Consider the following 26,230-nt stretch of genomic DNA (forward strand, 5'->3'; position numbering starts at 1 on the left):
ATTCGATACTTCTTCCAGCTCTAGTCGGTTTCGGTAAGGTTGAAAAACACTTAAAAATTATAAATAAAAAATATATGTGGAAAGAAAGTGGAAACCGTTTCGTTGCCGCACATCCGCTCAACCAGTAAACTGTGTACAGCTTGTGAAAATGTGAATTCAAATAAAATCATAGAAATTGTCATCGTCCAATTGCGTGCCTCACTGTTACGGCAAAAGGAAAGCGCAAATGAAAAAATATATACACACAGCAGAGGCAGCAACGGAACATCGCAGCAAGGCACCTTCTACGGCGGCGCATGCTCATCAAAGGCGCTATTGTGCCATAGTATATGCGAAAATAGCGCGAAGTTAATCGAAATACTTAACAACTTGAGTGCGTGTGGTGAAATGACATTATTAATTATAAAAAGTGCAGACAGCAGGCAAAATATTAACGAAGAAGTGGCTGGGGGAGGGGGCAACAAATCGACCAGCCAAGAAATCAACAGTGCTGTGAAAAAATGAGCGGCACAACTATCGCTACGCAACACTGGCTTCATATAGCTGTCCTTCTCATACGCATGCGGGTGGCCGTGTTTGTTTGTGGGCTAGTTTAGCCATCTGTTTTGATTTTCTCTTCTTAAAATTAAGCGCGCGAAAGGGGTGCGCGTGTACTTTCTTTCTCTCGCTTTATAAAAGTGTGGGTGTGCTATGTTTGTGTGGGTGTGTGTATCGCAATTTACTCCTCGCGCGCTTTTGATAATTGATAAGCCCTGCATGTGTATCTAAATTAATTTGACAATAATAACACACGCTCTCACACACACACATGTTGCACATGTTCTTATTTTTTTGCCGCCATTGCGATACATGTATTTGTGTTATTGATATCGTTGTGTGTGATTTGCTGATGTATTTAACTTATTTTTACACGCTTCGTTTGTCTTTTTGCTCTTTCGCTAACACAGAATAAGAGACTGCCAAGCAACAGTAAGGAACGACTAGAAAAAAAAAACATTAGCATAGCCACAAGGAATTGTTTGTTTCATCATCTTGCAGAAAGCCAAGTTTCTAATACGCAAGCATACATAAATGGTTTCTACTTTTATTGGCCTATTGGGTAAGTCAGCTCACCTTACATTCCCCATGTCGATATCTATAGTAATATGCTTCCGTTTTGTACCCTACAGACATACAATCATGGTGGGAGATACCGTGTATTTCGCATTTCTGTTCATTGTTTAGTTCCGCCTTCGATTTACCGGACATTGACATAGAGGTACCTATTAAACAGAATAATCATTTTTATATGTATCTTATTAAATTGTACTTCATTTGTAGGATCTCGAATCGGCGCTGCTATCCGATGGTACCAGCGAGGAGGATCAAGTTGCCTTAGTGCCCGAATTAATTGTTCGCCTGCTGACGGGCTGCGATGCGCTACAGTCGGTAGCCAATGAGATTACACACAGCAACTATCAGATGTTTTTGCGCCGCTTCCTGCGTCAACAGTGTCGCCTGCATCAGACAGAGAATCACTTTGATACGGACATAGACTTCCAATCGCTGCCGGTGCGCAAGCGTCTACAAATTCTGCACGATCTGTGCCATTTTCGTTTGGACTCTGTCGATGTGCAGGTCATACTCAGTAATCTAGAGGCGGACAGTTTGCGCGTTGAGCCGCTTGGCTACGACGCTAAAAACTCTGGCTATTGGTATTTCTACGGTACGCGACTTTATCGCGAAGATAAAGCGGCCACGGGAACTGCATCTGGTTCAGGAAAGGCAGCCGCTGCGTCGCTAAGTGGTGGCGCCGGCTCTGGCGGTAACACAGCCATTGGCAGTAACGGCACCATTTGGCAGGTTATTTGCTTCACCGAGGAGGATTGGCAGAATTTGGCGGCCAAGTTTAAGACCTCAACGAATGGTAAAGAGCGTGAACTCTTCCAGATACTTGATGAGAACTTTTTGCCCAAATTACCGCAGCTATTTCGCGAGCGAGAGCGTCTGAGACGCAGAAAGTAAGTTAATCAAGTTATCAAATAAATTATTTATAAATAAAATATTAAAATGTTATATAGATCTAATAGATGTGTAAATTGTGCTATATTTCAGGTTATTGCAAGTGCGAAATTCCAGTCGCATACGGAATCTAGCCGAGTTGAAGGCACGCCAGGAGGAAGAGCGACTTAAGCGGGAGCGTGAACGTGAAAGAGATTTACGCCGTGAACGTGAAAGAGATCTACGCCGTGAGCGTCAATACGCGACCCACTTGGCGCCGCCAACGGTTCAACAACGTTCACGCAGACGGTTAGCACGTCCAGTATTATAAGAAAAAAGAAAACAGAAAGAAAGAAAAGAAAAGAGGCAACGCAACAAGTGGAGACCATTTCACAATCATATTACATTGCGAACCACAGACAGTTGAAACAGACAGAAAAACAAATAATTAGACAATCAACAGCAACAGCTAACAAATACATAGGCAAAACAACAACAATTAAATCACACACTCACACGCATAAAAGCATTGTTTATGTTATTTGCAAATTAATTTCAAATTTGTTTTCGATTTGTTTTAATTTCTTAAACAAAAATTTGCTTGCAATTTGTGTTGAAAATTGTCATTAAGTCGAATCAAATCAAATCACATTATCATCGACGCTTAACAGGCAACAAGCGAGAGACTGAGATACCGAAAGGAAATAACCAAAAAGAGGACCAAAAGGAGAGAATCAGCACTTAATTTGAGTTTTGCCCATAATTTAATTTTGTGTGCGACAAATTGGTTGGATTTCGTTTTCAAAAAACACTATGAACAATTATGTAAGCATGCTTTATATGATACTCCTATATTTGATATATATATATATACTTGATATATATGGCTATTTTTTATGATTTCCAATTTATCATTTATTATTTACATTTATACGAATTTATAATCATCATTAACTATCATCCATTCAGCTTCATCATCAACGATACAATTACACACAGACCTTAATATAATCATGTATAAGACTGTAGAAATCGATTAAAAGCTAACATGATAAGATTAATAACAATATTCCATTTTCATTGGTTTATAAAAATCCACATTTAAATGTAATATCACATAGAATCATTGCATTATCATTGCCAAATTATTAATCAATGAAATCTTTTCATTTTTGTAACACTATAACTATTAAATTGCTGTACAGCTATTGCCAAGATTTGATCGTGTTATACTTTTAAGCGATTTCTATTGTATATTGAAATTGTTTATTGTAATAATTGTATTTCCTGGAATTGTCATACTTATTTGTATTCCCTTTTCTGTCTTCTCTCGCCGTCAGCTCTCAATCCACATCGACGGCTAGCGGTATTTCCACTTATGCAAGCTCTCTGAGACGTACAACAACAACTAATTCCAGCGAATTTCTGTGCCACAGGGAAACCTTTTGTCTCTCGCCCGAAGACGATGACCAAAACGACGACGAGGAGCCGAATCCAGATCAACAAGAGCAACAGCAACAGCCCCGGCAGCAACAACAACAACAACAAGAAGACCAAGAGCAGCAAAAGCAATTAGCGCAGCACCAGGAAGAACAAGAGCAGCAAGAGCAACAATTAATTGCTGCGTCAGAAGCAACAACATCTGATAAATTTCGTTCGCCCGAACCGCCTAGGGAAAATTCACAAACGCCAGCGAAATTCAAGAGCAAGGGTCATCATCATCATCACCACCACCATCATCATCATCATCATCATAAGAAGAAAAAGTCCGGAAAGAAGCAAAAGAAACGTTCACGCGAACATCGAGAACGGGATAAAGACCATCATCATTATCATCATCATCGACGGCGACACAAGCATGCGTCTGAGGCAGACGAAGAATACGAGGACGCCAACAACAACACCGATAACAACAACGACCAGAGCAATAACAGCAGTGCAGCAGGAGCTGCCTCAGCTGTACGCAATCACAAGCGACGGCACAGTCGTCATCAATTGCCAACAAATCCCGAGACGTCAGAGCCGCTTCACGCCACCTCGCTAAGTCCGGAGGACAAGGAGAACTTTTGCCGTCAGCTGCAGTTGCTAGATGCCAACTCGGCGGCAATTGCCGTTGCCACAAGCATTGCGGATCTGAGCCTACCCTCGCCCGTGGCGCATGACAGCGAGGAGCAGCTGCAGTCAGAGCAATCAGCCGCCCAGCCAGTTGTTGCTAAGCGCGAGGAGCAGATGGCGCCAGCGGCCAATGTTAAGCTGCCCGGCAGGCAAACTAACAATTCACTCAGCTCCCTAACGGGCAACATATTTATACCGACGGGCGGTGCTGCCGCAACCACAAACCATCAACAACAGCATAGCACCACCACAACGTCAGAGACAACGGCACGCTCCAAGAAACAGAAGGCCACAGCACTCAGCTCAAGCTCGTCCGGTAAAACGGAACGCAGTGCCACCAAAGCGGAGGCGGTAAAAACCAAAAAATCAACGGCGGCAAACACAACAGCAACAGCAGCGGCAACAACAGCAACACCGTCATCGGCCGCCTCCACGTCATCCACATCCAGCAAGGCGGAACGACACAGTGGCGCATACTCAGATAAAAGCGCCGACGAGTAAGTGAACACCTCTCCCTACCAAAAACTCCCACTCCAGCCAACCAATCAAAGCCGAACATTGCACAGTACACAATCCAAATATAAAAAATATATATATAAACGCTTAAAGATCATGCGATCCAAGACTGCCTGTTGTAGAGAGGATCCATATTCGTTTAACTCACCTGTGATTCAGTTCACATCTGTGCAAGATTTATACAATTATTATAAAAGTTATTTATAAATTTCTTAAATTGCTATCAGAGTCACAGTGTTGTTCAATTATATTTGTAGTTTATTTATGTTTCCTCTGGTTATTGTGTACTGTCTTAAGATTGTTGATTTTATATTTTAATATATTATTTTATAGATAAATTGCATGTATCTGGTAATCTGTTTCATTAATTTTCACACTCGCACTCTACTCATCATATTCATTAAATTGTATATAATATATCAATTGATTAACAATTTTTACCCATTTGTTATTGTAAACTTTTGTACCTACCACTCAACTAAAAAACCAAAACAACCAACCAAACCAACAACATTTTGACTGTTTCATCATAACAAAAAAAACAACAAAATGTAGCCATGTAAATAGTATCAACCGTAGCACCACCAACAATAAAAGCAGCTTTAACAACAACTACAACCACCATAAGCACGCGTCGCACCACAATCACAACAACAGCAATAATAATCACAACCACTCTACGACGGATGCAACAGTAACAATAACAGCAAATACAACAACGTCGCACGGAGTTCATACACCTTCACACGATAACAACAACAAAAACAGCAACAACAACAACAACAACAACAACCACCACACACATAGTCACCACATACACACACACACCAATCACAATCATAGTCATATTAACAATAACAAAAATAATAAAAACATAACACACAACACATTCTCCTCCTCCTCAACAACAACCACAACATGCAACACAAACTCCACAAACAACAACACAAGCACAAACATAACAATACCCATAACAAACCTAATCACGAAACAAAACAGCAATTCTACGTACAGCTCCTCAAATCATACGAATATTCTTAGCTTTACCGAAACGGAGGAAGTTCTACAAATCGGAATGCATAAGGTGCTCGTCTATGTCAAAAATCATCGGGATGCATGGCCCTTCATGGATCCCGTTGAGGAGGATATTGCGCCACGTTACTACTCTATTATAAGAAGGTTCGTTTGTATATATTTTAACTCTTTATAAATCACAATAACTAATTATGATGTCTCCTCTTTTTTTCAGACCCATGGATCTGCTTAAAATGGAAGACAAACTGGACAGTGGAGAGTATCACAAGTTTAGCGAATTTCGCAATGATTTTCGTTTAATTGTAAACAATTGTAGATTGTACAATGGGCACAATAATGGTAAAATCTTGTTATACATATCAATTTCATATTTTTCTATAACTTTTTCAACATTTGCAGAGTACACAGAGATGGTTAACAATTTACAGGATGCCTTTGATAAGGCCACTAAGAAATATTTCGATAATTTATCCGATGATGAAGATGATGATCCGAATTTAAGTTACCCCGCCGCTGATTCCAAGATGAATGTATTCCGGGAGAAGTACTTTAAGAAGAAGGTGAAAGAGGAGGAGAAAGAATCCTCGGTCAACTCAGCGTCCAGCAAGCGTCTGCAGGACAGCAGCACCGAGGAGGACAAAAGCGATACGGAGGAGCCTGCGGAAACAACAGCTGCACACGCGCAGAAACGTAAACGCAAGGAGAAGGATAAACGGCGTAAAAAGAAGGCGAAGAGCAAAGCAGACAGAAGTGGACACAATGAAGATGTGGACACAGATGAAGAGGATTTGGAGGCAGAGCCACCACCACCAGCACCGCTACAAGCAGTAAAGAAAAGCAAAACCAACAAAGTACTTAAGGAAAAAAGCAAAGACAAGGATAAAGATAAGGAGAAGGAGAAGGATAAGGATAAGGAGAAGGACAAGGATAAGGAAAAAGAGCTGGCGTCTTCTAGCAAACGTGGACGCAAAGCAAAAAGCAGAAAATCCTCTCAGCCAACGGGCAACAGTTCATCCAAGTCCAGCAAAACACAAAAGACCAAAAAAGCAGGGAAAAAGTCAACGCCCGAATCGGATGCAGAGTCGGAGCTAAGTGAGCCACCAAGTGAGGTCGAGTCCAGCGATGATGAGGAACTGGCGCTGGCCAAAGTCAAGTCTCTGGTGAAGCCAACGGCTCGCACGATAGCGGCACAAAAGAAGAAGATGGTGCCAGCGGAGTCGAAAGTGAAGACGCCAACGCCCGTGAAGCGACAGCCAAAGAGCAAGAAAGGTGGACGCAGTCGAGCCAAAGGAGATAGAGAACTAGATGATCTGGATGACGATAGTTCCATGTCTGATATGAATGTGAAAAAGCAGCTGCCACCAACAGCTGCCGTGGCGCTGGCGGAATCTGCTGCGGATCTGGAGGAGGATGATGACAATGAAGATGATGTCAATGACGATGATATCTCGAGATCCCGTAGTATGTCACCATTCAAAGTGGATCTTCACAAGAAATACTCAAAGAGTGCACTCAACGATGATCTTTCCGAGCTGCTGACAACCGTCAAGAAGGTGACCAGCGCCGAGACGACAAAGCTGAGCGCTCGACACGAGGGAGAACAGCTGGGTGATAAATCCGATCAGGATTCCGAGACGGACTTTATGTCGTTGGCCAGCTGCAGCAGCTCCGATGAACGGCGTCGTCGGCGTAGTCCCTCTCCTCAGGTTACGAAACGTAGCAAAAAAACGGAATCGCCGCCAGCCAAAAAGGAGAAGGAGAAGAAGCGCAGCCAAGACAAAGATAAAGAAAAAGACAAAGAAAAGGACAAGGATAAGGATAGGGATAAAGAAAAGTCACGCAGTGCCAAGCACAAAAAGAGCTCGGCAGAATCAGCAGCTGCTTTGGCCGCAGCTGCCGAGCAGGCCGAATTGGAAATGTTGCTGCCCTTTATGGACAAATACGATGTTATTAAGTATCGACGCAGTCGAGCAGCGCTAAGCGGGTCAAGTGCATCCAATTCGCTGGCACCCTCGGAGGACTCCAAGTCGAACAGTGCTAAGAGCACGTCTACATCCAAAAAGAAAAAGGAACATCAGCCGGAGCCTCCAGCGGAGCATAAACGTGGACGTAAAAGCAAGGAACAGAAGCACGTCAAGGAGGCCAGTCGGGAAGTGGAAAAGCCAACCAAGACTGAGAAGAGCGAGAAGCCCGAGGAAAAACCCAAAAAAGTTGAGACGCCAAAAAACGCCGAAAAGCCGACGCGGGAGCTGACTCCTCCTCCACCTCCAGTTGTCGTGAAACCAGAGGCTCTTGTGAAGCCCGAGCCACCAGGAAAGGATGTGGTTAACAAGTCTAGTAGCACTGCTGCCACCACAAGCCCCAGCAATGTCAAGAGCAAAGAGCCAACTGTTAAATCCAATAGCAAAAAGCGACCTGACAAACAAATGCCACCGCCGCCAAAGCCCGCCGAGAAATCGAACGAGAAGGGCGCCGGCAACAGGAAGCTGACAGGGAAGAAAGCGGCAGCAGCTGCTCAAAAAGCTGGCCAAGCTGCGGCCAGCAACAATGCGAATCTGGAGGCATTGGATGTAGAAACGGAGCAGACTCTAAAGGATATCAATCGTTGGCTGGAGCACACGCCGCGTTTCTCCGAGTTCAGCTCGGCCAGCAATTCGCCCTCCCGCTACAATCTGTTGGATGACTTTGATTCAGGAATTGGCAGCAAACTAGATGCAGCGGACTTTAGACGTCCCGTGGCATTGGCTGCACCCAAGGCGGAGCTGGTGCCCACCAAGCTGGCGGAGGCGCTGAACGAGCTGGTCAGCGACGCGGCACCCAAGCCTGTAGTGAAAACCGAAGCAGATGCGCTTCCCACGGCCAGCAGCGTGAGCAGCAGTTGTGGTACTCCGCCGCATTCAATGCACTCGGGCAACTCCATTGGCAGCACATCGGCCACGGCGGCCAGCTCCAGTTCAGCCTGCTCCAACAATTCAACGGTTTCTGCTCAGCAAACTCCGACGCTGCCACCCGTGATCAGCTCACCACTTCCGGCAGTGGCAATGGTGCAACCCGTGAAGCCCAAGGAACCAGGCAGTACACAGCTCATACTAAATCCTCCGCCGCCGCCGCACATCAAGCAGCAGATGGCCAAGGAGGCGAAACGGAAAACCATGAAGGAGAAACTCGCAGTTAATGCCCAGGCACAGCAGGCAAAGGCGAAAGCAAATGTGATGCGGACCATTGAGCGTCTGCAGCCGGGAAAGGCCAAGGGTAATCTCATACAGAACGTTGTCAAGACGGAGGAGACGGAAGCCTTGGTTAGCCCGGTGGCCAACAAGAGTAAGGAACCCAAAAATGCGCTTACCACAGAGACAAGTGAAGGTGCTCCAAAGCTGAGTCTGGGCACAGTCATCAAAACACAGGACTTTGCTCTGGGCAAGACGCTCGAGGAGTTGGCAGGCAAAAAGCAGCTGCCGGAGTCGGAAAATGCGCCCACGGAAAACAGTACTTCCGAGGAATCGACGGCTTTGACTTCCAGCAAGGAGCCACCGAAACCCTTTGAGGCGTTATTGGAACTCAGCAAAGTCAGCAGTGAGCTGTCCTCGAAGGCGGCGTCGGAAGCGAAGGAGAAACCCAATTTGAGTGCCTGGCTTAAGGCCTTTGGAGGTCCCAAGGTCAATAAGAAGTCAACTGAGGAGGACAAACAGCAAATGCAGCAGACACTGGCACAAGATGATGCCCGCGTGGCGCCACCAGCTCACTCTCCGGTGTGTGGGGAGAACAACTTCTCGCTGCCCGTGGTCATGCGTCCAAGGAAGCCCAGCACGGGCAGCACTAACTCGGAGCGCAGTTCCTTCAGTCAGGATCCAGATTCACCGCGCATAGCCATCGATGAGAGATACGGTTCCTATGCAGCTGGTTCCTACACCTCGCCTATTTGCGCCTCGCCCATTGGAGCATCTCCCATAATGGTGTCGCCCAAGCCGAACGATGACATGGGCAAACCAGCGTCGCCTTATACGTTGAATGGCGCTATTAAGGTGGGTTTCTATCAGGACACCACCACGAAGAGCAGTCCTGACAAGAGCTGCAGTCCGCGCGAGATGAACTCGCCGTATCCACAATACTCGCAACATATTTACTCATCGGCCTCCTCGCCGAATGTCTCCACGCCCGAGCTGAGCGGCACATCGCCCTATGGTGGTGGCAATAGCTATAATCCATCGGGCTCTGAGGCATCCAAGACGCCAGCTTACTCCTCCACCTCACCACTTCCCATTTACGATCAATACAAGCAGCCGCGCTCGCAGGAATCTGACTACAACTCCTCGATGAGTCCCAGCACACCAAATCCTCATTCGCCTTACCAGCAACCTCAAAGTTCGCCCTACACCACCCCCCATTCCTCACAGTTGTCTCCCTACCACGCCCAGTCGCCGTATCATCAGCCAACCCACCCGCAGCCCCAGCAACCATCTCACAGTCCCACTGCGCAACAACAAGCGCTGAGTCCAATGCACAGCAGCGTGGATTCACCCGCCTCGTCGGCAGCCACACAACCACCCACCCCACTGGCCCAATCTCCTGCAGAGCAACAACACTCGCCGTATCAGCAACCAGTGCTGTCGCCCTACCAACAACAGCAACATCAACAGGCGGCTCCAGTGGTGCCATCGCCAGTGACAACAACTCAACCACCTGCAGCTTCTGTTGCCTTAACCGGTAAGTTGCTATAGACATGGGTGCCCAGCCCATACATCCGGTTTTAGTTACATTTTTTAACGCTCATCATTGATTTCTCTTTCAGCAGCAATGAGCACCTACCAGCAACAACAACAGCAGCAACGCTCCCTGTATAATCCTGCAACATTGATAAATCCGCTGCCAAGTGCTGCCCCACCTGTGGTGCCAGCAGCAGCAACTGTGGCTAAAGCCAGCAACAATGATTGGAACTTGGCGCACAGCCTATTGCCACCCAACCTGGGTAGCAATCAGGTAGCGCAGCAACAGCAACACCAGAATCAACAGCAACATCAGAATCAACAGCAGCAACAGGTGCTAGCACACCAACAACAACAGCAGCAGCAGCAACAGTTGCATGGAGTTAAGCCCAAATATCCAACTTATGCACAGTATCAATCAACAAATGCAGCGGCAAATGCAGCAGCTGCCGCAGATATTGTGGAAACACAGCAACAACAGCAACAGCAGCAGCAGCAACAACAACAGCAACAGAAAATTCTGCCACCAAGCTATGGTAGCGATATGGCAACGTTTATGCAACATCAGATGCAACAACCAGCAAAAACAGACACGCTTATAAATCCATTGAAACGGACCAGCGATGAAATAAGCATGGATTACAGCGATGTTGCCAGCAGCAATAAGATGGCTAAGCTGGATGAGAATCGCGTTCAGCAACAGCAGCAGCAATTACATGCTATACCAACACAGCAACAACAGCAGCAGCAACCGCAGCAGCAGCAACCACAGCCACAGCAAGTTGTCGTACAGCAGCAACAAGTTGCAGTACAACAGCAACAAGTTTTAGTACAACAGCAGCAACAGCCGCAGCAACAACAACAGCCGCAGCAACAACAACAGCCGCAGCAGCAACAACAGCCACAGCAGCAACAACAGCCACAGCAACCACAAGCACAATCGCTCTTAAATAAACAACAGCAAATGTTCAATAGCTTTTTGGGTTCAATGGCATTTGGCAAACAGCTGGGCACTATAGCTCCCGATAAGGCATTTGAGATGTACAATCGTGCCGCAGCCATGGGTTTTCCCAAGGAGTTTGCCAAGGATAATACTGCCTGCAACATGCAACAGCAGCAGCAACAACAGCAACAACAGGCAGCGGTCAACAAACAACAAAGCAGTCAGCAACAGCAACAGCAGCAACAACAACAGCAATCCCAAGCACAGCCGCACCTCACGCAACTGCAACCGCCCCATAATCTAAACTATCAACAGCAACAGCAGCAGCAACAACAGCAACAGCAGCAGAAATTGCCTTTGCAACAGCAGCAACAACAACAGGCGCCGCACAAGCCACCGCTTAATTATGGCAACAACAGCAACAACCTGCAGCAACAGCAGCAGCCACAACCCGCACAGCAACAACAACAGGAGCAACAGCAACAACATGCACAGCAGCAACAACAACAACCACACAATGCTTATCAACAGCAAGCGCAGCTTAATCACAACTATGCCCCAGCAGCACAACAACAGCAACAACAACAACAACCAACTGCTGTCAAGTCAGCGGCAACACAGTCAGCTGTGGCAGCCAACAGTGAGAACAGCAACATGTTGCATCTGGCAGCAAGTGCGCATCAACATCATCTCAGTCAGACGCATCATTTGGCTGCCTACAACAAGCCGACACCGCCACCACCACCGCAAACGTACAACAATCCGTTGATGCATCCGCTGACCGAGTCCATGTTGGGCTATCCGGTGAACTACTTTGACAAGAATATGCCACCAGCGGCACACATGTACAGTGCAGCCTCGAGTGCAGCAACTGCCTATGGCAATCCTGCACAGCAGCTGCCGGGCAATTATGTGCCCGGTAGCAACAGTGCCGCACAGCAGCAGCAGCCGACACATCAACAACAACCTCCTGTGGCTGTTCCGGCGCCTGAAGTAAAGGCGCCCGCTAAACGTGGACGTAAGAAAAAGGCAGCCACAAATGCAGCGGAAACAACTGCCAAGCAACAACAACAACAACAGCAGCAGCAACACGTGGCAGCACAGCAGCAACAGCAGCAGCAACAACAACAACAGCAGCAGCAGCAACAGCAACAACAGAGTCAACAACAAGCAATGCCACAGTACAACATGCCACAGATGCCAACGTCAGCAGCAGCTGCTCACGCTCAGGTGTTGCATCAAGGCTTTCAGCTGTATGCGGGACTTAAATCTGGGGGCGTTGCATCGCCTGCCGCTGGCACAGCAGCAGCGGGATCTTCAGTTGCTGCTGCATCAACTACGCAAACAGCTGCGGATGCGGCAGCCATCTCGCTGAAGACTTCTACTGGTGGCATGGTACCTGGCAGCGCTTTTAACTTTGCGCCCACACCTAGTGCCCTGGGTCTTTATGGCGATCAGACCAGCAGCTACTTGGATCAATTCCGCGAGGCATCCAATCCGTACTACATGCCACCGGCGCCGGCGCACAGCGGAGCGACCGCAAATCCAGCTGGCAATGCGGCGGACAAGAGTCAAAATCCTTTAAATACGGCCGCGGGATCGTATCCGTTTCTGGCTGCAGCGCATCCATCGACACGTGCAGCAGCTTATCCATTTGCAGCCTCCCAGCTGGATCCCAATTCGCAGCTGTATCAACAGTATCTGCGTCGCGATGACTTTCATGCCCGGATGATCTTCAATCAGAGTCTGTTAGGTGGTCCAGCTGCAGCTGCCGCTGCGGCTGGCTATGGTCAGCCCCCTCCGCCACCTGCTGCCTATAGACCCTCAGCGCTGGGCATGACCAAGCCGTATGATATCAACAGGCAATCATGGTTTTAGCAGTACGCCAGCGCCGCCAACGTGGATCTGCAGGGAGACGACTTAAATGCGTCGTCAACCGCGACGACGGCGGCGACGGCAGCAGGTGGAGCAACGGCGGCAGCAGCAGCAGCAGCTGCAGTGGGACCAACAACACAGCGTTAAAGCTACTTGGTTAAGAATATCGGGAAGCCTTTTTACTATATATAATTTAATCTGATATTAGATATGTATATGCTGACTCGAATTCTAGTTAAATAGATTCGCGACGACTGTTTTGATTGTGTGCGTGTGTGCGTGTGTGTGTCCCTAAACTACACATCGCACACATTTAACAAAAGTGTTAAAATTCAAATTGTTACACAATTTTAATGAATCAGGGAAAAATTAATTGTTTTTCAGAAAAGTACAGCAGATAATAATGAACTCATATTCTCTTCAATCAAGAAAAAATCAAAAGATACCTAAATTTGAGTTGTACAACTTTTGTGAAATGTGTGCGATAATGTAATCCCTGTGTTATCTCTTTCATGCTTCATTTCTATTGTGCAATGTTTCCAATTCCCCCTTTAACTGCTCCCAGGATCAGCACATGACACACCGTTCGCAAGTTATTTGGTAGTTCTGTTAAGACAGTCTTAAATTTTAAGTTTTTTGTTAGATTGTAAAAATTTTAGTTTTGAGCTGATTAAGAAACAGAAAAACAGAACAGATTCTAAGAATTGTTTCAAAAGCTTCCGACTATATTGTAGGCCTTTAGTTTTCAGAATTTAACTAAGCGTTGTAAACTACCTATTATTATACATATTAATTATTATATTATATTATATTAAATTATATAATTATTACTACTATGTACTACCATTATTAGTTTTTATACGATCGTGCAGCGGGTAATTTGTTAAAATATTTATTAATATATTCAAAATATGCAAACATATACAAAAAAAAAACATACAATTACAAACAATTTTTAGTTTATAGAAAGCCAAACAAGTGTAAAAACTTTTGTTAAATATGCTAAGTACGGTCTAAACTTAAATCCAAAGTAAAAAAGAAAGAAATAAATACTACACAAACACATTCATGCACACTTACACACCCATACACACACACGTATATACTCATAGCTCGCATGTGCAACATTCCGCCATGATTTCAGAATCCTTTCCGGAATCATATTCGCTGTACATACAAACAAAGAGTTGAAACTGTTACAACAAAAACACATCTCAAATTGTAGCTTTAAATGCTGTAAAATATAAAAATAAACAATTCAAAGTAATTTCAATGCAAAAGCGAATGCAAATTTATGAAAGGTAAATGAAAAAAGTGTCTTAGTCGCGATTAATATAAAAGAAACAAGCAAAAAACGCATATAAAAGAAACGAAAAGAAGAGAACCCTTAATTATACAAAATAAATATAGATATATATTATTATATAGAATATAATATATAAAGAAAGGAGAGGAAAACAAAAACAATAAATATAAATTAATTAATTAAGTTGTTAACGCTTATGTTTTGCAAAGGTAAATTTTAAATTTTATAATGATAAATAGTTTAAAAACAATTTAAAAACAAATCGGTACCTAGAGCATAAAGAGCAGCAACAAACACAAACATATTTAAAGAACCACAACATGCTAAATATTATATTAATAACAAATACGTATAATCAATATGCGCGTATACATATATCGTATATATATGGGCATGTGTTAAGGTATATATATATACAAATATATAAGTATGTACTATATTAGATGCTACACAAACAAAATAAATGCATGCATACATAATATGTAGCTATACATAAAAACAAAGTAAATTACAATAAAGAATTATATTGCATATTGTAGAAATTCGTTAATTTAATTGCGACTACTTACTACGGAGTATTGAGTGCCCAACTCCCGACTCTTCCCCCCGCAAACATCACTCGATTATTATGCAATTTAAGCGCACGCGTTCATTTGCATACAATTGGATTGCGGTACAAGTTCTACCTTGATCATGTTGGAGGCATACCCTTCGCCAAAAGCCGTGTGCAGGGTGACCAGTGCTATTACAGCTGAAACGACTGAAACTCGTGTCAGCTCTGTTGGCAGTCAGACATAGAGTCAGACTGTCGAATGGACCGTCAGTCGTATGGTCTTCTAGAAGAACACGATTTACGCTTGAAGCACGGCATTTTAGTGTTGATAGCAATTGATCACTTTTAATTATCATTAGTATACATACTAATCAAGTTGCGATTCGCGCTCGCATTAAACGAAAGACTTAAGCTAAAAACCTGCATTTCACATCTAGAACATGGAAAGTATTTCAACATTTCTGAGCCGACAATTTTACTGAGTGAGAGGTTACAAGAGTTAAGGCCCATTAAATGTAAAGTGTGTAAACAATTACCGCTACAATTACGTACATAGATATATGCCGGTTCAATCTAACATTCAGTTAAATGATCGAATAGTTTGCTTTAATAATAATCAATAAATAAACAAGTTCACAGTTAGGTTAACCTGGTGCGGCCCGAGTTTTTCTTACACATTTCCAAACATTGGGATAAATTTATTATATCGATAAAGGGATTTTATTATTGTTTTGTAAATCAATTTGAACTTATTTACAAAATCAAAAGTTTTTCACATCATTTATACCGATTTGGAGTAATTTCCCCTGTTCGAAAAACCGCTTCGGGATTATACTTTTGTGTTGAAGTTAAATGATATGATAATTTTGCGGAAGTGAAGCAGATCAACTGAAGTATATACACATTATCAAATTAATCTGACAGTTTACTTTCAAAATGACGAATCGCGAAAGTGTTCTAAGATTAATTATAGATCAGAAACAATTCTCGTAACTAGTTTACCCATCCCATAATGATATGTTAATATAGTGTAGTTGAGCACGCTGTCTCTTCATAAATAAGTATTACAAAACATCTTTTGAATTATAATTACAGAGGGCTGTCTAATCTCTTTATCCACCTTATGCGAATTGGTTAAAAAAATCTTCTTAAATTTGTTATATTATCAATTAATATCATTAACTCAGTTGGATATTTCATATGTTTAGAGTGGAAAAATTTAACGAATTATACGCTTATTGCTAGCACCTTTATGGCCTATGAATCATGGGCAATCCACTTCCATTGACGCATTACAAGAACGGATCCATTGATTAATGATCTACTTGTCAGTCACCGCAAATAGTTCTATTTCAAGAGTTTTGCTCTATTCTTTCTTGTTTGATGTAGGTATTGGGTTACCTGAACTTCATCCGGTTGAATTGTTTCCCTTTTGTGTGGTGTGCGTCTGAAGTTACCATATGTTGTGCATGTTTATTAGTTTATTCACCGGTAATTTGTTTAAGCACAATACGCAGTCAAAGTTTTGGGAAGTTCGCATCCACTTCTTAACTTGTTTCTTTGCGAAATGGGGAAATTTGCATTTTGGGCTCAAAAATTTTCTGAATTAATTCCATTGAAAAACTATTTTAAGAAATAAGTTTTAACTACTCTCAATAGCATGCTCCTCCTTGACTTCCAAGTTTACTAATATGTGTCGAAATATATTCAGATGAGATGTACATTAATGTGGTCGTAATTCATATTAATTTTGATTAACTTTAATACCGGCAATTAAGTAACATTTTCTGTACATGCAAGCAAAAATGCTTCACAGCAATAATTCGATTTGAATGGGAATTTAAAAAATGCTAATTACTGCTAACAAAAATTATAAAAGTTAGGCGGACGGTATGACAGCGTCGAGCAGAGCAGACCAGGGTGGTGGGAGGAGGGAGGGATCGCACGACAGTCACGCAGCAATTTTCACGTGCCGTGTTTAAACCGTAAAGCATTCTAAAATTCTCAAATAGCCTTCCGCTTAGATTTATGTGTTGCAATATTGCACAATTAACGAGCTCAACAAATCGTACAATAATACATAATAATCAGCCAAGAAATCGTAAACCAACTACAATCTATATACTATATATGCCAATATATATATATGTATATATATATTCAGAATTATATTGTGCGTCGTCGTTACGTTACTGACCAAAAAGGTCATACAATTACATACAAATACATGGTATTGTGTTCTATTATAAGTACCCACAATGTAGTCAAATATGGTATTATGGGATCACTTTTGACTGGGAACTATTAAGACAGAACTCAGAATACTCAAATTTAATAGCCAATACCGCCAGCAAATCATTCCTCCTTAATTCCTCTGAGAATCATTAAATTATATATATTGAACTTATTATTAACTTCTGATAAACATATTGTTCCAAGAATTTAAATATTTCTTACCACTAGAAGATTGTAATAATTACATAAAAATTGAATGCCAATTGTTACGATATCTTATTTATTTCCACTTGAGATTTCAGTTTTTATAGAGCATCTCCCAGTTGTAATTATGATTTAATGATTGCTTAATTATTGTATTACATTTGTAAGTGGCACGTTTGAGCTTTGTTTTTATTTTGTGTGTAGTTAGTTACGGCATAAATCAAGATATGACTTGGCAGTGAGTTCAACCTGTAAGTTGCTTGGGGTGGCTTTGATGTTGTTGTTGTTTTGATTGAGCGTTGTTACGTTTGTTGTTGTTGTTGCTGGGGCACTGTTTGGAGTCATTTGATCAGAACAGCATGCTTTTACTTTCTAAATTTAAATTACCGGTATTACATACTCGTATGCATGTTTGTGTTCGGTTTATTTATTTACAAGAATTTATTTAGTCACATCGCATTCAGATTCTGTTGTAGACTTCCGTTTGTGATTCAGATACCAAGTTACCGCATGTATGTACGAGCATGTATGCATATCAACCAATTAATGCAGATAAATTAAATTAAACGTGCTTAAAAATAGCACTCCTTCTCTTTTGCAGCTGCGTCGCCCTTAGGCAGATTCAGGGCTTTGAACTCCGATTGAAATTTTAATTTATCTGCTGAGGCGACCTTAGTGGTTCGCAATGTGGTTACTGTGTAGCGGGTGTGGTTTGAACTTGGCCAGGGACCAGCTTGATTGAGTGGTTATTTAATGTGATTCTGTCGATTGTTGCACAATAGCAAAACATCAATGCTCAGTCATCTGCCACACTATAAAACATTCTATATTATAATAGTTAGTACACGTACAAGTACTATGCATTAATTTATAACATGCGCTAACATCTTTTGCATTTGATTAATGAAGTTCCGTTTGGAGCTCGATTGTATCATTAGAGTTGAGAGTTGTCACGTAGACCAGTTACTTAATCTTCATGGTTATTACAATAAATTATTTAATAATATTTACTGCCAGCGTTTCCGACAGCAAAGCATCAGAAACGAAAGACTCAAGAAACAAACTTGATTTCCTGCAAAGCCCGAAAAAGTAATAAACACAAACACAATCACCTCAAGTTCAATGGAATATACGTATCAGCTGTTTAAATTTAATAATCTGTGTATTTTAAGCATGAAGAATGCAATATATTTAAATTAAATTAGATAACGAAAATGTGTAACTGGCCGATAGTCTAATTCAGCCCAGTTAGTACGTGAACGATGTGTATGTTTACACCTGGCCAGTGGACTACCCAGTGTATCGTTTCTAATGAAACTGTTAGTTAATTTTATGAGCAGCTGTGCCATAAAATTGTAATTTATTTTAATTTGCACAGTTGTATTGGTATAAGTAACTGCTACCACCGGCCGCGGTCTATAATAAAAATGTTTATAAGTAATAAGTATATTGTTTCTACTTAGTATATACTTAGTTAGTTTAACTGTTTAGCGGTTTAGCTTTGGTCTTAGAAAGTGCAAATGTTTGACCTTCATTCGTGCATTCACAAAGCACTACCAAAGCAATTGGTGGGCGGTGGAGGAGCAAGTGGTTTAACCCCCCAACCACCTCAACGCCTTGTAATTAAAGCTTTTGGTCACGCAAATATTTCATAGAATAAATATACTACAGTATTCGTATCAAAAAATAAATATTTTTTGATTTTGGTTTTGGTTTTTGGCTTCGGTGTTTAGTTTCGGCTTTGGCTCGAAAGCAAATGCGCAAATCGTTATTGGCTCGCCTTGACAACAGCTAAGTAAGACAACAAGAGGTTGACAGTTGAACAATTTACATAATATTATGTACAGAGAGGCTTATCAAACAAAATCTCACACTGGACGTTAAGTGGACTGTGCTAAATACGCTATAACTTTATAAGCATGCAAAAATAATTTAGAATAAGAAGAAACCAGTTTGTCCGCTTCACAAACTTCAAACAGAAAAAAGCCTAAAAATTAAAAAAAATGGAAATTCATAAACACACAAGCAACCATTAACTATTGGTATACATATATTTTTTTATAAAAAATCCGTAAATGTATATGATGTTTAATTGTATTATGCTCAAATTCAGAACGTTTCCTAGGAAATATATGGTACAGTCTTATGCAAATCATAATGAAAATACCCAAGATGAAACCCAGGTCCAATCTCGTATCTTTGTCATTGTTGTTGTTACTATTAATTTCATCATCATTTAACCGCAGTATTTCCGATTCAGTTTTGTCAGCAAATTAGCACTTCAAATACGAATCCAGGCAGCATCATTTAGAACGTTTAACGCTCAAAAAATCCCCATGTAAGGGGGAAAATTTTTTGAAAGTATCTCGATCGACGGCCATGAGTCAGTTAGTTGCACTCTGCGTCTTTTGGCCACTTTGTCAGCTGTGCTCTGACGTATGCAAATTGGGGAAGACCACGCCAAGATTTGTGGATAGTGTGTGTGTTTATGAGTGAGTGTATAAGTGTATGCCAGCAACAGACCATCAATTAAAACGCTTGCGAACTAAAAACAAGGGGAATTTGCTGCGTATTCTGCTGAAAGAATAATCAAAATAAGCATGGTGAATTAAATTGCTATAAAAGTCAACTGACTCAATCTGTCACATGCAGGTGAAAACACTTGTAAAATGTAAATACCGGTGGTTGTTTAACTGACTGCTGACTAGTGAATGGGTGTGTGAGTGTTTGACTTACAGGGCGGTGGGTATGTGAATAAATGCTCTGGTCAGCTACAACCTGTGTGTGAGCTGTCAATTTCAGTTGCTATTGATTTTTTACCACAAGGACAATATCATGATATCCTTTGTGGGATTGGCTAAGCAAATCGGGTCGTGTGGAAAAAGCATTTCAAGTGGCAGAAGGGGGCACGTCAAAAACACATATGAACTTGCTCTGGATGTTGATTCATTTAATAGGCATATGAAAGCTTAAATTGTGCATGCTGATACCATAATAATAAAAAATTTTATAGCATTTATATTTCCAAATAACAAATATTTATCGACTTTAATTTTAACTTTCTTTGTGTAGTTGGCTGATATCTGGAAAACTGGTTTAGTTGCTCGCTTTGTTTAAGCCCAATATGTAAAGCCACAGAAATAACCGTTGCAATCAAAAATTTAACGATAAAATTATTATTCGGTTAATATTTTGGGGGCTCGATTCTTTGGACATTGGCGGCGATAAAGAGGCTTTTAATGTACTCGAATTCAACTGACAATTTTGCCACGCCTCGAAAAGGTTTGCAGTGTTTAAGTAAGGCAAAGCCATAAAAATCCCAGTCTAAAAATAGGAAAAGTGATCGCTGCTTATCATCAAAGCCCCTGAAGACCTGAAGCCATAAACTTGTTGAGATCCTCAAGAAAAATATGAGCATATTATTTAAGGGGAATATGTGTGTAATCATTGTTGTTACAGAATTGTTTAGAGGGCATTTTTAATTTGTCTGTTATTGTCTACGGTTTTCAGATATCAGACAATTAATTTTTATAACATGCCAAATGCTGAGCTCATCTTAATGAAATTCAGTATAAATAACACATCTAAATGTTTCTAAGTAATTTATTTTCAGTGAAATAAATATTCCCTTTCATTATTGGATTTGTGAGAGGAATATCTAATCTAACAGTTAGCATACCTTATTTAATTTAATACGTATATGTATCTGCTTGTTTATTTGGAGTCCCCCATTTAATTTAGCCGAGAATAATTACTCGCTGTATTTCCAATTTATAAGTTGGTAAATAAAACAGATGACATATGTATAACTGGGTCGTCGGATCTGGCACTGAAGGTAAGTAAATCCCCTGCAGTTGCGTCCAAATATTTTGATTATGCTTTGTTGTGATGACGGCTGACTTTTTTTTTGACTCTCGTGATTGGCACACGTGACGCAAAAGCCAAATAGAAATCACAATCAAAACACGAATGAAAACAAAATAACAGAAAAATACAGAAAAAATAAGAAACAAAATGTGTGTGTGTGTTTGGCGAGCGTGCGTCTATTTTGCATAATCGAACAATAAATTAGCGGCTAAATGCGAGACAAAATCAAGTTAAACGGCGTCATCTTTTGCTGTGAATCAGCCCCAAATCGAGTTCGAAAAGCTGTACTTGGTAAGTTGCGTGGACCAAGAGGAGTTCGGAGGACGGGAAACACCCAGTTGTGGCATGGAATTGACTTGTCAGAGCAGTCGATATATTTCCCCCACCACTGGACAGTCGGACAGCCAAACAGCTCAACAAGTGACTATTTGGGAAAGCAAAACTTCGATATTATACAATAATTAGCAACAAAAATGATTGCCGTTTGTAATTAATGCACATAATTGTGATTCAGATCGATTAGAAATAAAGTCTAATGGGAAAAAATTATAAAAATGTTTTAAAATGGATTCTTAATTGTATTATTAATTACAGCTTATTAAATTATGAATAATATTTGATTCATAGAAAAAAAAAAACGAAAAAAAACCTTTACAGCCCTCCCCATCAGCTGACTTAAATAAAAACTAAGCTTAAGATTATTCTAGGAAGTCGCCAGAACAAGGGCAACAATGTGGAAACTTGCCAAGGCTGACAGAGGTATACAAAGTTGCATTTATCAAGGATCCCACAGCAAGCTGGCATGCTCTTAATAATATTGTAAATTTATTGTAAATTATTGAAATAAATTAAAGAGTTATCTCTTGGGTTTCTTAAACTTACTTGACTTTTTGTGTATGGTATATTTTTAAAATTTTATCGTGATCCGATAATATTTATAAAATCATTTGCTCCGACTGGGACTCTAGTTATCATATGATATATTTTTATATCAAAATTTCAGAACAGCCTTTCTATGAACCCAATACTTTCTCAATGCCAATATTTAACGAAACGGAACTGCTTTCATTATTGACCTGACAATTATGATTGATTGAAAAAACTGTACCTTTTTCTTAGCATTGCCAAATAAAAAATGTGGACTACGTGACTATGGCAAAACACACATACTCACTTGTATGTGTTTATATATTTTTTTGTACCTTTTATTAGAACAAAAGTTTAAAGGTAGTATTCAGCTTTTGCCGCCATGCCCGAAATACCTAATTATAGAACCTAATTTGTTTGAACACTTTTTTTTATAACTTGATGATTGATCATTAGATACCGAAAAAAAAAACCCAAAAAAGGCAAAACTAATAGTAAAAATTGTCTTATGTAACAAAAGTCAAAAATTGCAAAGCGGAGCTAAAATTGAGGCCAACCTTCAATTCTCAAAGGAGTAATTCCAAAAGTTTTGTGGCAAACAATTAAAAATGATGTTATGAGCATTGAAAAAAACATGGATACTTGGATAGATAGATTGACGAGCCCGAGAGATAGGTAAATAGAGAGAGAGAGAGAGAGAGAGAGAGAAAGAGATTGGCAATTGTTTGTTTGTGTGTGCGTAGAGTTAACTTCACTTGTTTGGATTTGATCATGAAACTTCAATAAAACAATAACAAAACAAACAAACTGGTTGATCAGGTTGCACGCAGGCCCTGGTTATAGCAATAGCGATAGCGATATCCAGGGCCGGGGCTGGAGCTGGTGCTGGGGCGTTTTAGAAGCTGCGGCCAGTCAGCCGTTAAAGGGTCATGGCCAAGGACAAGGAAATCCCAGTGAATGGGTCTGCCTACGATGAATGAATCACGATCGACGATCGACGCTCGACTTCTACTCTACCTCCGCCTTTGCCTGCGTCTCCGCCTCCGTCTCCGGCTATATATCCGTTTCTATCTCCGTCTCCGTCTCCGTCTCCAACTCTGACTTTGTATCTCAACTATGTTGTTACTTTTAAAACCTTGAGAGTAGTTATGCTCTTGCATTGTTGTTGTCTTCTAACTTAATAACTTTAGAATGAGCAAACAAAACGCCGTGCACAATTAAATTTGAATATTAAATAAAAATTAAATAAAAACTGAATAGCAGTTTTTAAATGTTAAATGCGTTAATTATGCGGCCGCAATAACAACAACTGTAGAAAAATGTCGGAAGAAAAGTTGGACAAAAACCGGTGAGGACACATGGTCTACTAGCACATAGACAGTCTAACCAAATAAAATATGGTTATAAGACTGAAAAATACTGAAAGAAAATGTATTTTACTCAAATTAAAATACTCACAGTTTATATGTTTATTAATGGATAATTGTAAAATATTGAGAATCAAAAAGTACATACATATCAATGAGTTCTTTAAGAATCAGAAAATTCCCCAACTGTATTTGCAGAACTTGTCGAAATTATTGCTTTAAAAATTTCTTAGAACTCTTACTTTAATCTCCTTTTTTTAGGTTGCCTACTTTGGATTTTATTTCTTGGGATCGCCAATTTTCAATTACCGCTAAATTGCACATCTTGTTTGATTATCCACTTAGTAGATTGTTGAAATGTTTAACAATTATCTTATGTAAGCTGACAATGAAAGGAAAACATCTGAGCATTTATTGTGTACAAATTTAACAAACAAAAAACTGCTACTGTTGATATGTAAAGTACCCGTGTCCCTCTCGACTCTGAATCTGTTATTAACGCAATATTAAAATTCTTTAGTATTGTTAATCACAGCTTGTGTCATCTATTGAGCTTAATAACTTCATATGCTATAAGGTACTTATAATAGATAGTAGCTCATTAGTACATGGCTCGTTAGTGGCAGAATTTAATCGCTGTCTTTAAATTAAACTACAGATTTGATTGGCACGCCTACACTGATAAAAATAATTTTAGTTGAATATAGTTTTTGGATAAAAAACGTTTTTTTAAATCGTCCAGAACTAAAAGATCTAAAAATAAACCAACTTTTTTTATGTAAGAGCATTAATTTTTGTACTTGTGTGTTTATTTGTAATTGTTACTTAAAGTTGTTGTATTTTAAAAATAAAATATTTGAAACGAATATTCTTGATATTGGATGCAAGGATGACCACATTTGCAACTGCAACAACAATAACAGTTACAACAACAACAAGCAACAAGCAACAACAAAAACATCAACAGCAAGTGCACGTCTCTGCTACGAATGTAGATCAATGGCAAAAGCGAGCGACTAAGTCTGAATTTGGTTAAATGTGCTACACTAACTAAAGCTAAATGTCATTCAAATGATCTAAGACTAGCTACCAATTAGGCGTCAGCCTCGCTGCCACAGCTAAATGCGATAGTAATACCCATTACATATAATATGTATGATTGTGCGTGTTATCAGCTTACAGGAATTAGTTAGACATACTTAACGCGACTGTATGCCAGCTGCCAATATTCGCATTCGTATGCAAATATCTAGCCAATTTGCCAGATGTTTGTTTTGACGACATTTAATTAAATCTAATAGAGCCGGCAATTCAATTCATTCAATCTCCAATCCATTCCACTCACTAATGTGTTATATTAACGCATGCAAATTAGCTAAATGCGTTTTCATAATTGTTCAATTAACTGCTGTAGGTTGACACCTTCAACTAGAGCATAAACAACAACAAGATGAACAACATCAACATCAGTAGTTCCTTGTTTCACTTTCTACTTTTATATTATTCCCTTGGTAAGTTCTAGATAATAACAAACTGTATCTGGAAATAGTCACGTAATTGGTTTTGCAAAAATTGATGTTGTTTTCAAAAAACAATTTAACACAATTTATTATTATTATTTTTAATTTTATTATGACATCCTTTGGTGTAATTATCTGTCAAATTTATAAACAAATATATGAACTCTGTATTTTGAGAAAACAATTACTTGACTAAACAAATAATAGGTTATTCGCTTTGCAAACGCGGCGATTGCGCAATATTGACTAGGCTCTAATTATTCTGACTTGTGACCTTTCCCTTAAACTGCATATTTTATATTGTAGATATACATACCGTTGTCTAATGCATCTTACGTAACGTATATAATTTGATTCCCGCCTAAGTGATGTATTAAACATTGATACATCGATCTACTTTTCAAAAATCCAAATACTGTGTCTTCTAAATATATGTACAGTAAGTCAAGTAAGTGTTTGCAAAACATTTATATTTATAATGCATGTTCATAAGTTAATCGATGTTTTTACATCACTAGCCTGCCACACGCGGCGTATGCGCAATGTTGGGTTTTATGACTTCTTTAGGCTTTTTTTTAATGACGCGCTGATACCGCGACAAATTTCAAATATTTATTGCAGTTGTTGTTATATTTTGGCCCGTCGTTTATTATGTAGCTGACGCGCACGCGCGCTTTGGTTAACCCCAACACACAACACACAACACACAACAACAACAACAACAGCGAATAGTAATAAAAACAGCAATAACAGCAACAACAACAACAACAACAACAATAGTAGCAATGCCAAGCGCGTCGTTCTAGCTGCCGCACTTGAACTTGGTCGAGTCAGCCCGATGTCGACCCACTGCCAGTTGTGGGCTTTTGGTGAGAGGAAACCCCACGATAGTAGTCCGAACAACTCTATACTGGTAATTCATACATTTACGTACATATGTTTGTATGTATGTAGATGTCGAGCTCCAGCTGGGCTTTTAAGATTCGGCTACGTCACAGACGCGTCATGCAAAAACCTGTCGCTGCTGTCGTTATCGTTGTCGTTGTCGTTGTCATCGGTCTCGGTCTCGGTCGTCGTCGCTGCCGTCGCCGTCGTCGTCGTTGTCGGCGTCGCGACTTCGGCAGCTCGACTTTTTGGTATTTAA

General features: G+C 40.7%; 1 protein-coding gene across 1 annotated transcript; it reads left to right on the forward strand.

The window, feature by feature from the left end:
- Positions 1-123: 123 nt before the first annotated feature.
- On the forward strand, positions 124-14,533 carry LOC117787039 (protein split ends). The gene is made up of 11 exons (XM_034625484.1): positions 124-373; positions 948-1,099; positions 1,170-1,258; positions 1,321-2,000; positions 2,095-2,310; positions 3,321-4,592; positions 5,653-5,790; positions 5,861-5,985; positions 6,046-10,350; positions 10,436-11,019; positions 11,215-14,533. The coding sequence occupies exons 2-11, from the start codon at positions 1,072-1,074 to the stop codon at positions 13,168-13,170; spliced, it is 9,393 nt and encodes a 3,130-aa protein (XP_034481375.1). The 5' UTR covers positions 124-373; positions 948-1,071; the 3' UTR covers positions 13,171-14,533.
- The last annotated feature ends 11,697 nt before the right edge of the window (positions 14,534-26,230 follow it).

The sequence above is a fragment of the Drosophila innubila genome (genome assembly GCF_004354385.1).
Source record: "Drosophila innubila isolate TH190305 chromosome 3L unlocalized genomic scaffold, UK_Dinn_1.0 0_D_3L, whole genome shotgun sequence".
Classification (NCBI taxonomy): domain Eukaryota; kingdom Metazoa; phylum Arthropoda; class Insecta; order Diptera; family Drosophilidae; genus Drosophila; species Drosophila innubila.

Coding starts and splice junctions, on each gene's coding strand:
- LOC117787039 (XM_034625484.1), top strand. CDS start 1,072: ATGGTTTCTACTTTTATTGGCCTATTGG. Junction 5,791..5,860: donor TACTACTCTATTATAAGAAG/GTTCGTTTGTAT, acceptor TCTTTTTTTCAG/ACCCATGGATCTGCTTAAAA. Junction 11,020..11,214: donor TTGCCAGCAGCAATAAGATG/GCTAAGCTGGAT, acceptor CAACAACAACAG/CCGCAGCAACAACAACAGCC.